General features: G+C 30.0%; 2 protein-coding genes across 2 annotated transcripts in view; both read right to left on the reverse strand.

The window, feature by feature from the left end:
• HELRODRAFT_67352 (hypothetical protein) overlaps positions 1–1046 on the reverse strand; it is a gene marked incomplete at both ends in the record, with an annotated part of 22528 nt that extends 21482 nt beyond the window's left edge. The window contains one exon of the mRNA XM_009024315.1: positions 961–1046. Coding sequence (XP_009022563.1) covers positions 961–1046 — 86 coding nt within the window. The remainder of the gene's footprint in view (positions 1–960) is intronic.
• Positions 1047–2139: 1093 nt separating this feature from the next.
• HELRODRAFT_67233 (hypothetical protein) overlaps positions 2140–11946 on the reverse strand; it is a gene marked incomplete at both ends in the record, with an annotated part of 14763 nt that continues 4956 nt past the window's right edge. Inside the window, 5 exons of the mRNA XM_009024298.1 lie at positions 2140–2268; positions 2373–2498; positions 2712–2810; positions 3038–3255; positions 6707–6845. Of these exons, the coding sequence (XP_009022546.1) occupies positions 2140–2268; positions 2373–2498; positions 2712–2810; positions 3038–3255; positions 6707–6845 (711 nt within the window). The remainder of the gene's footprint in view (positions 2269–2372; positions 2499–2711; positions 2811–3037; positions 3256–6706; positions 6846–11946) is intronic.

The following is an 11946-nucleotide window of genomic DNA, read 5'->3' on the forward strand; positions in this document are numbered from 1 at the left end:
TTATCGCTTGGTCTGATTCTATGTGTCTTAAACTTAATCCTTCTAAGTTTGAATTAATTTGTTTTAATAAATCTAAACACTCAATTACTATTCCTCCTATTATCTTACCTGATTCTAAAACTCTTGATGTCTCTCATAAGTTTCGTAGTCTAGGTTTTATCTTTGATTCTACTATGTCTCTCTCTTCTCAGATTAATAGTGTTGCTAGAAGCTCTTACTTTCATCTACGTAGAATAAAAAAACTTTTGCCTTTTCTTGATGATCCTACTCTTCTCCTTCTTGTTACTTCGTTAGTCTTATCTAGGATTGATTATTGTAACTCGCTCTACTATGGTCTTCCTGACTCTATACTCTATCCTTTAAGTAAAGCTTTTAACTCTGCTGCTCGTCTAGTTGCTCGTGCCCCTTTCTTTTCTCATATATCTCCATATCTTGTTCTCTTGCACTGGCTACCTATAAAATATAGAATAATTTTTAAAATTTGCACGTTCATGTATAAGTCTCAATCTAAATTATTTCCTAAGTACTTATCAGATATATTAATTGAACCTAAACGCCCCGGTTTACGATCGTCTTCTTCTTCTCGCTTTTTCTTAACTCGTGTTAAACACTCTTTTGCCAAATCTGCTTTTGCTTTTTCTGGTCCTTTTCTCTGGAACTCTCTACCTACTTCTCTAACTATTTCTCCATCACTTGCGAACTTCAGAGCGGATCTCAAGACCCATCTGTTTTCAAAATTCTTTTGTTTATATAATTTTGTTGGGTTTTTTATTTTATAAATAAAAGCTGATTTGATTGGATTTTTTGTTTTTTCCTTGAATTTTTATTATAAAAAAAAAGTAAAAAAATATTCCGACAGCCCCCGGAAAATAATCCTGACTACGGCTTTAATATAATATATATTGTATATGTATATATATATATAATATATATATATATATAAATATATTAACTATTAACCTATCAGTTAACGGAGTACAAATTAATCTTCCGGAATTTCCAATATACTCCCAAGCATATTGAAAGATTGTGTTCGTTTGCTTCATTAAACATTCATTCAACTCCTTATCCCAGTAGGATCGCAATTCTTTTAACCATTCAAAAGATTGAGGATCGGAACAATTATTTTTAATAAGCCTTTCTAAAACATCTCTGGCATGAATGGCAATAGTTACGTGAGCAACCACTTTAAGTCTTTGAATTTTGGACACACTGCTTCGAATCACTTCAGAAAATTTGTTCAACATAATGGCCTTAAAAAAATTGTAACATCAATTGTCTTGAGTTAAAAAATATTAAATAATAACACGTTTAAAAAATTAAAAAACCCTCATTAGAATAAAATTTTTTCATTTGTTGTTTACAATCATTGTTTACATTCATTATTGAATTTTATTTATCAATTTTATTAAGTCGCTGATAAAATTCTTACATTGTCATCGGAAAATTTTACTCACCGCGTTTATTGTAAATATTCGAAACTTATTCACCAGAGCACTTTAGTAAAAAAAATCCACACTTATTCAATTGAAAAGGCGATAAAATTGATTAATTAACTAAATATCATTTCATATAATTAATACACATTGAATAAGATAAGCTTTTTGGATAGCTCAGTCTGTAGAAAGAAGTGCCATGTCGCGCCCTGCTAATACGCGATGGCATAGTTCGAATGCTGCCTGTCTGAAACTCAAACATCATCATATGCGTATGACGCGGTGCCTGCGCGTGCATATATGATGTGTATGTGCGTCGTGGTTTGTGTTTAGTACAGTCTTTGTGGCAGGAAAGTTTAATTTCAAGTGTAGAATAAAGTGTAAATAGCTTTCCGTTTGACGCAACTGCATTATAAAGAATAAAAATAATTACCCTGAAAATTTCAATTGGCTATGAGTATCAAAAACGGGTAAAAATTACAAAAAAGATCACAGCGTGACAACGTGACAGAAAGGCGAATACACAAAAAGACGACAGAGAAGGGAATAAAAAAAATGGAGAAAGGCAAGCTAATATATCATTAATTACTTTCAAAGTTAAAGAACAGTTAAGAAAATTATGATTAACAAACTAAAAACAAATTTAACAATCACTATACATAATATTGAAGCAAAAATATACTGCACTAAATAAATATTAAAGTTATAATGGCAAAATTACTTGTTTTTTTTTCATGACTTTTAATGATTTTTTATCTGCATGTTCTTTGGTAGGAATAAGAGCTCTTGTGACGTCAGCAGTCCACTGAATTTGACTCGCCAAATTGCAACACTAAAAATTTTACCTCAGTTATTGCTAAGTCATAACAATGAAGTTTTGAATTAAACCACATGCATAAAAATAACTTGTGGAGCATATCTAAAGTAAATAAATACTTGTCCTGGATGTTCTTTGATCCATTTATCTTTCTTATTTGTATGTTTCCTCAAGCTTGATTTGCACTTCTTAAGCTCTTCTTTCATGGTTATTTTCATAACTCTTTCGACTTCTAAAAGCCAGAACTTATTAAAAACAAAACCAAATACTTTGTTTACATGCAATCTATTGACAAGATTTTATATAATGAAGGAATACGCTATTGAAGATTACTTATAAAAACCCGCAATTGATGATAAACATAAAAAACTGTTAAATAATCAAACAAAGCAAGGTTTATTTTCATTAGAAAAAACGGTTTTTATTAAAACTTGCAATAAATAAGCTGTCTTAAAAACCTCAACCGCAGTATCCAAATTGATAGAACTATTCAGCATTACACTTTCACCGTCAGAACTATTCATATGAGTTGCTTCCCATTTCTGAGAAAGTCCAACCTTTAAGCAGCATAATTGTATATATAACAACTATACAAACAAACTAATGAAATCCATTGGTAACTAGATCAAAATTTTTACAGAAAATAAAATAAAAAACATTAAAATAAAGGATTTTAAAAACTCTATAAAAATTATTTTATCTTTTTGTAAAATTGAACATTTCAATAAAATGTTTTGATGTTCAAGCGATAATAAGCAAAACTATAAAATGTAATAAAAAATACTTTTGTCATTGTTAATGTGTGAATGTTGCTAAAACATTTTCTGATGTAGTATTGCATATCGAGAGGATTTTTAGACATGCCCAGCATTTCTAGCAAATCGGTATTTGAAATAAAATAGAACCTAGGAAATACTTGACGTTTTATTTCTAAAAACATATCCAAAGAATTCATTATATTTTCAAGTCTTTGCTTCATTTTAATCAACATCTCATAAAGACCTTAAATAAAACAAATAAACATTTACGCATTAAACCATCAACAGCCAGTAATAAACAATAAACATTTTAAAGCCACGCGATGTGACATACATGTGACAATGTTTGTATATTACGTTTTGTTTGAATTGAAAAAAATATAAAACAGGGTTTATTTAAGTCCAAAAGTTCTTAACGGTAGAATTAATTCAGGCGGTCAAGGAGTCAACAACAAAACTCTACAGTGACATTTTCAATAATTAAGATGACTCAAACTGTCAATATGCAAAACTGTAACACAGAGAGTTGGTATAGATAACGGCTTTGAAATATGGCCGGAGTCGGTTAAAATATATCCGACTCCAACTCCGGCCCTATGGGTAGAAGTTTTTAACTCTGGTTTCCAACTCCTAAGAGAAATTTTTCAACTTTTGCATCATAATTTAATTTAAAAATCACCACTAAATAAAAAATACTTTAAACAACACTTGAAAATCAGGAAATGTAAAACTACTTTGTATTTATGTTTCTAAAAATTAAAACATACTAAAAGAAAAAATGCGATTTTATTCACATTATTAGCATTTATTTTCAGTATTAATTAGGCTTTTTTCTTTTTCTTTTTTTTACATCCAATTATTTTTTAATGAAGAAATAAAAAAGTTCTCATTATCATTATTAACAAACTTATTTAGCGCAAACGCACAACTGCCTCAAAGACGCTTGGAGCCTATATTCTCAAACAAAGACTTTTAACTACGTTTATAAAATTGAGAGTGGTATGCTGTATTTTAATTCTAGTGGCAAGCCATTCCATATTTGATTTAGCTATGAACATTTGAGAAAACAGAGTAAGGATGTGCGGAAGATAGTTAAAAACCCTATTGTATAAGAAAATGAATAAATTTTAGACTTAAAATTTTGAAGGAAAGAGGATAATTTTTTACATAAAAAACAAATAAAAAAATTCTTTGACAAGGTTTGACGAGCGTTAATGTCCGTCCGACCAATTCGGAGGCGTAATTTGGTGCCATATTTCCATATTTAAGCCAACAACAAGGTTAATCAATTTATTCTAGACATACTGTAATTTCTTGAGAAACAAATGATGGGCATTACTTGTCAAACCATAAATTATAGTAGATTTTGTTTCAAACATTGATCGTTTTAGTTTAAGTTTCAGTTTTTAAATTATTCATTATTAATTTTAATAATGTTTTTAAAAACAAAACTATTTTTTATTATATCAAAAAAAATATAATTTTAAAGTATATAAAATAGGTGAATGTCGCTAATGAATTGTTGAAAAATAGGCATCGCTTATTTGGAATATTATACCAATAAATAAAACTTCAAAAAATTTTAAAGAACATTATATATCTTCCAATTTGTAAACGATGTAAAAATTTAAATTTCCCTTTTTTTCTTAGAAACAAATTGTGCAAAATGCACCTAGGATGTTTTGCCAGAGAAGCCACAATATTTACCAGGGACAGACCTAGTGAATTATAGAGTATGAAGCGGTAATTACCATCGACAAGTAAAAAACATGTCGAGCCTAGAACCTAGTATATTTTTTGAATATATGGGTACTTGTGGCAGGCGAAGTAAAAAACTTTGTCGCAGTATTAATTTATCGCGAACCTGGTAAAGTTCATAATAAATACAGCGGCATTTAGAGCGGACAAAGTAAAAAAAATATGCTATGGCCACGGACGTAATATTTTATAATATACGCAGCATTCATTACTGTGCCATACAATAATATACAAAGATTTTATACCTCGTTTATCAAAAAATTGTTGAATTTAAAATAGATTCTTTTTTTAAAAGTTGGATTCATCTGTTTTCTATTGTTATATGTAAAAATGTACATTGAGAAAATGCAAAAACACGCGCATGCATCATTTTCAATATGAAATCGAAACAATCCCACTTCGATGAAGCTTACTCATTTTTTAATTTATTTATAATTAACAATTGTTGAAATTATTAATCAAAATCACTGTGTTAAATGTCGAAAAAAATAAGCGACGACTTCGTTACTCAATGTTCAACGATCACAAACAAATGACAAAACAGAAATAACAATCGATAACAAAGAAATAAAAATTAAATTCAAAACAAAGTTAAACAATGTAAACTAGATCTTGAAAATTTTTAAAATATACTAAAACACTAAATATGTAACAGCACACAAATTTTTCGTTTCAAATTTTTCTTCGTTTAGTTTTCGTTTTAATTTTTTGATTCAACTTTGTTTCAAATTTTAAATATTTTTGTTTTCGTACTCGTTTTCGTTTCCTTATACCCATTTTTTCGTTTTCCTAATTTCAGTTTCAGTTTTCGGTAACGTTGACAGAATGAGACAACAAGGTAGAAAAAATATCAAATGTTAAAAAATTTGAAATTTCAAATATGGCAAATGGCTCAAATGTGGTGGTCGGGTGAATTGATAGTGCTATTAAAGTAATGCCTGCTGAGGGTCACGCCAAGTGCCAATGTTTGAAATAAGGTTTAAGGTAAACCTTATATGAAGGTGTGGTAGAATGTACAGAGTTTTTTAATGAGTTTTCGATTAAATTTCATAGAGTTGCTGTTACCTCTGTTTAAGTAAGCAATGTCTGTGTTTGATAGGTGTTGAAATTTATGAAAATAGATTTACATGTTAGTGCAAATTAAAGTTTGAAGGTAGAGGAGGTAGAGATGTATATAAAAACAAATCTATTTGACGTAATAGAAAAATATTCCTGATTGTTTGATTATATTAACAATTAAAAGATAAAGGTGGGCTAAGAAGCTATCCTTGTGGCACAACAGGAAAAAACTAAATTTTTTGTGATAAATGACGTTCAAGTATGATACAATCCTTGAAACTTCAGATTGGAAACCATTACGTAAAATTTTGTTATTAATTGTGTTGGAGGCGGCCTATAAACCCATGCTCATTGCGATAAACAATAACTTAATTAATTTAAAAATATGTGGTAATGGCAATGATCTTTGTTAAAAACTATTGTCATAATTAATTGCGATCTAACGTTGGTATTCATCAATCTATATAAATCACACAAACACCAATGCATGATGTTTATACATTCTAGCCATTTATACAATCTAAAATAAATTTACAAACATAATTGGGTGAAAAGTGAAATCCCTTTTTTACGTCAATCTTACCCAACAAAGAGTAACATTTTATATTTACATGGTTGAAAATTCTTAGTTAACAAATCTGTTATATCATTTCATATTTATTAAAATCAAAACATTTAAAAAATTGTTACAAAAATTCTTAGCTGAACTAAAGATATCAGTTTGTATAAAAATATTTCAAAGGTCTCAAAAGAATAAATTTATGGAAATATTTTCTACTAATATTTTTTCCAAAAAGTCTTTATACCAATGCAAAAATAGTCCAACAAAATAATGTCATTATAGAAAACAATTTTAAAATAGGTAAAAAATAATTAACCTTGAGAATAACAAGCCCTATAAACATTTTTAATTTTGAACAATTGCAACAACACAATTTTCCATTTATTACTGACATCTTCATAATATATTGTTTCTTTTGGTAATTGTTTTTTTATTTCTTCTCCGTAAAATATATTCTACAATTTTAAAAAACATTAATGTACATGTTGAAAATATATTATTTTGCTTGTTTCATTTTCTTTAAGTCAGTTTTTAAAAATTCACATAGCAAATCAAGAAATCAAAAAATATAAAAATTTATCTCAAAAAAACAATTAAAAAATTTCTATGCGGGGTACAAAGTTCTACTTAGACCTTAAGAAAAGATCCGGTTTAAAACTTAACCTAGTGACAAAAATAATCCAAACGCAAATTAACAAATTGCAATGACGAATTGAGATAAAACAAACAAACGAGATAGAGATTTCCAATTTCATCATGGCAATTCTATCATTCTCATTTAATGTCACATATTTGTACCTCTCTGCCAACGTGGGCACCACAACCCAGAATATATCGGTATGACTACAACAAAGCTCAAACGATAAGACATTTTCAAAAATCTTGTCAAGGATATCCACAGCATATCCATTGCTAAAAATATCCAAGACAGCAATACTGTCTATATTTATACATTTCAGCAACGACTAGTACAACTCAAATTTTTCAAATCACTACCACACCAATCAAATGAATAAAACAAACTGGTTTTAGACAAGATTCGTAATTACGTAAAAAATTATTATGATCATAAAATTTCTGCAAATTTCCACTATAAATAAATAATGGTAAAGGCAAATTTTTGCTATATATAAATTAAAAAATATGTCTTTTTATCTTTCTATCGATAAAGTGCTGCGGCAAATTAATACTTATGAAATTTAGTGAAAAACAATTTGAAAGTTATAAAATTCATCGATTTAAATGTTTAAAAATAACTAACATGAAACTGATTACAAATTTGGAGATAAGCGATGCACTATAATTTAACTTAAAAAGCGAACAGATTTCTAACTTAATTAATTCTTACTATCTAGATTAATTTACGTACAATACAGTATAGTCAAGACCAAAAACTGTTCCAAAAGAAAGCTTTGGCCTTTTATCTGTATCGTATTAAATCTACCGAGTTGTTGGCATTACCCAATTCAAAGTTTGTCTTTTCAATTTTTTTACTAGAATTTTCTGGAAAGTGTTCACTTTATTAAAAATAAAATAAAAATTATTATCTAAATTCATCCAGTTTTTTAACAACTATATAGTGTCAGAATTATGAAATAATACTAACTAAAAATACTTCAAAGTCCTTCAACGCAAAATTAATTCACTCGATAGGCGGCTTGATGCAAAATTATTCACTCGATAGGGGGCCTGATGCAAGTTAATTTACTTGATAGGTGACAACACGATTTTTTGTTTGTTTTGCAATTTAGATGACGTCGTAAATTATTACAAATTATTTTAAAATTTAATTAGTAGTTTTTTTTTATTAATTTGACATACCTTGGAAATTTTTACACCCGAAACAAAATCTAATTTTGCTTTGATATAGAGTTTCTTTCTCTTATCTTTAAGTGAGTGAAGAGAGTCCGCACTGGGTTGACTAGTTATGCAGCCTTGAATAATCGGTGCCTATTCTGGTCTCTAAGAGACTTAATTCGATATTCTATGCTCATTGGCACGGAAACGTCTTAAGTTCTCGAAAAGAGTCCGCCTTGGGTTCACCAGTTAGGCAGCCTTGAATAATCGGTGCCTATTCTGGTATCTAAGAGACTTAATTCGTGATTCTATGCTCATTGGCATAGTTTCAGAAACGTCTTAAGTTCTCAAAAGTGGATTTGGTACGAGACTCTATGCTCATTGGCATAGTTTCGCACGCGTACTAAAGTCACACAATTTGTTTCCAGTGTTGTTCTGACTCTTGTTGATAATAAATTTTACATTTTTAAAGTCTTTAAAATTTCAAAATTTTTAAAGTTTTAAAATTACTAAATTATATATCCTATATATATCCTTTTTACAAAGAATTTAAAATTAACACTTTTATAATTTAAAACAGAACATGAATTATTGTAGGAACAAATGAAATAAATTGTATAGCGCTTGACATTTAAAAATTCAAAAAGCACAATATTTTATATATATAATTATAATAAATTATATAATTTTATATAATTATTTTATAGTGTTTGCAATGTTGTCATAATAATTTCGTACAGCAAAAATTTAGAATTCTGATTTCTTGGGGGGGGGGNCATTGCCCCCCCTGCCTCCCCCCAAATGACGCCTCTGATAGTTGGTGCTCATGTAACAAAAACGACAAAAATGAGATGGTTCTTTATTCATATATTACTATTTTTCATCTCGCCTGTTTTTGATCACAACACGTAACATTTTAGGTACTATTTTATATAGGTTTACATATCCATTTATTTCAATATTTGTATCTCACACAAGCTCTAAAGATGGTGTTTACACCGAAAACAACGTTGTTAGCCAGCCAAATTATGCCACTATTTCTCAATAAATACGATTTACAACAATTCCATATCGTTGAGTGTATTTTTAAAAAAGTTAATTAATGCTAAGTGGGCAAAAATATTCAATGAAATCTGCATAGCTGAAAACCTCGTCCCAATATATATATATATTATCAAAAGATTTATCAAGCGTTAGTTAGTTAACATTCAAAAGCGCCATCAATAAAAAATAGCACAAAATTAAACATAAGATTAAACATGTCCTCACTAAAATAAATTAAACGTAGAAATAATTGTCTGGCAGCGAAAAAACTGTAACAATTCAACACAAACACAAAAAAAACACTATAGAACAATTCAAAAAATTAAGATTACACTGTAACGAAAACAAAAATATTTTGAGTTTCTTTCTGAAGTATGTCATGATCAACCAAGTGTCCCTGAGCGAAGCCGGCAGACCACTCCAGACAGTCGGTACTGAAACAGCAAAGCTTCGTGAACCAATACATAAGTTTGTAGCAGGAACTATCAACCGATTCAATATCAAATGATCTTAGATGAATCCCGGTCAGACGGGGCAAATCACTGTTGATCTTATCCTGCAGATACTTTGGAGCACTACCTGTGAGTACCTTATTCATCAAAATAGAAATTTTGTAAATTATTCTTTTATTCACAGTTAGCCAGTGCAAATCTTTAAGTATAGGTGTCGCATGATCATCCCATCGACCGCCAACCACAACCCTAGCCGCACGATTTTGCAAAGACTGCAATACACGGATAGACTTGTCCGGCAATCCATAATACAAACTGTTGCAGTAATCAACTCTTGAGTGAACAAATGCATGAACCAGCGTCTGAATCGTAGAGACGTTCAATGATCCACGAATTTGATTCAATCTTCTAATCTGATACATGCAATCTCTTGAAACCATCTTAATATGGATTCGAATCAAAAATCACACCCAGATTAGTCGCATTGTTACAAAATAAAATTGTCTCTTCATCAACTGTGATCGAGTTTATCTCTAATTTTGACAACTGCTGCCATGTTCTCACTGGCAAAAGTTTAGTTTTATTTCCGTTTAATTTCAAGCCATTTTGCGACATCCATAATTCAACAGCTGATAAGCATTCTACAAATCATTTCATATCCAACGGGAATGAATCTATTGTACTATTAACTATTATTTGAATATCGTCCGCAAAAGCATGACTTGTCAACCCAAATGATTCAACAACATTAAATACCTCTGACGTATAGAGCAGAACAACAACGGGCCAAGAACCGACTCCTGTGGCACACCAAAGACAACCCCACTGACGTCAGACATCTTACCTCCAAATGATACCTGTTGAGATCTACCAACCAAATGAGATTTCATCCATTCTAACACTCCATCAAAAAAACCGAAACCATATTGCAATCTATCTAAAAGAATCCTGTGATCAACACAATCGAACGCCACACTCATATCAAGGAAGGCCAGGAGTGATATCTTCTGTACATCCATTGCCGAACAAAGATCAGAAAAAACCTGCAACAGCGCCGTCTCTGTAGAATGGCACTGTTTAAAGCCAGATTGATGAACAGGCAACAAATTATTACTCTTCAAGTGATCCAGGATCTGTTTAGCAACCAACCGTTTTATAAGCTTAGAGATAAAGCAGAGATTAGAAACCGGTCTGTAGCTGCTGATTTCACCAGGATCAAAATTATTCTTCTTCAAAAGAAGACGCACAATAGCATGTTTACACCCCACGGAAAATTGACCAGTTCTCAAAGACAGATTAACCAAACTTGTCAAACAAAGGAGCAAACAGATTAACATGTTTCTTAATGATGTCAGTTGGAATAATATCTTATTGACACGATTTTGCCGTTGATTTCTTGACTACCATTATAACATCATCATTAGTAGCCGCTGAAAATGAAATCAAATTATCTCTGATTACAAACTCTGAACAGATGGGGTCCAGACATTCTAAAATTTTTGTATCCTGCTTCACCTTCAGTAACTTCTCCGCAAAAAAATCCATAAGCAGAATAGCAGACAACACATTAGTATCAACACCAACATCTTCATTTCTACTCCTGCATTTTGATACTACCTTATTTTCTGATGTTGATGATTTTGTCTATGCTTTTAATATTTACATTACTTCTATTCTTGATAAGCTTATTCCTCTTAAATCTTTTACTTATAGGCTCTATTCTCGTAAGGCTCCTTGGTTTGATTATGCTTGTGTAGTAGCCAAGAAAAGTGTTAGAAGACTGGAGAAAGCCTATAGGTTAAATCCATCTAACTCTTTTTATTCTATCTATGAATCTGAATTGATTAATTATAAATATCTACTATTCTCTAAACACTCTACTTTTCTTAAAAATTCTATAACATCTGCTTCAAAATCTAAAAATAGGTGGTCTGTTCTATCTAAACTTCTACATAAAAAATCCTCTCACTCATCTTTTTCTGCTCAACAGTTTCATTACATTTTTGTAAATAAAATTACTTCTTTAAGAACATCTAATTCTAATTTTTCTTCTCATAATTTTACTAAACTTACTACTGAATCTTTTTCTGTATTTACTCCAATAAATCATTTAAAACTAACTAAAATTATTAATTCTATGTCGTCTACAACCTGTTCTCTAGATCTACTTCCTTTTAATTTACTTAAAGAATTTTCTTCAATATTTTATCCAAATCATTCTCAAATTAGTTAATTTATCTCTTTCCACCTCCAAATTTTACTC

The sequence above is a fragment of the Helobdella robusta genome, assembly GCF_000326865.2.
Source record: "Helobdella robusta unplaced genomic scaffold HELROscaffold_4, whole genome shotgun sequence".
In the NCBI taxonomy this organism is placed as follows: Eukaryota; Metazoa; Annelida; class Clitellata; order Rhynchobdellida; family Glossiphoniidae; genus Helobdella; species Helobdella robusta.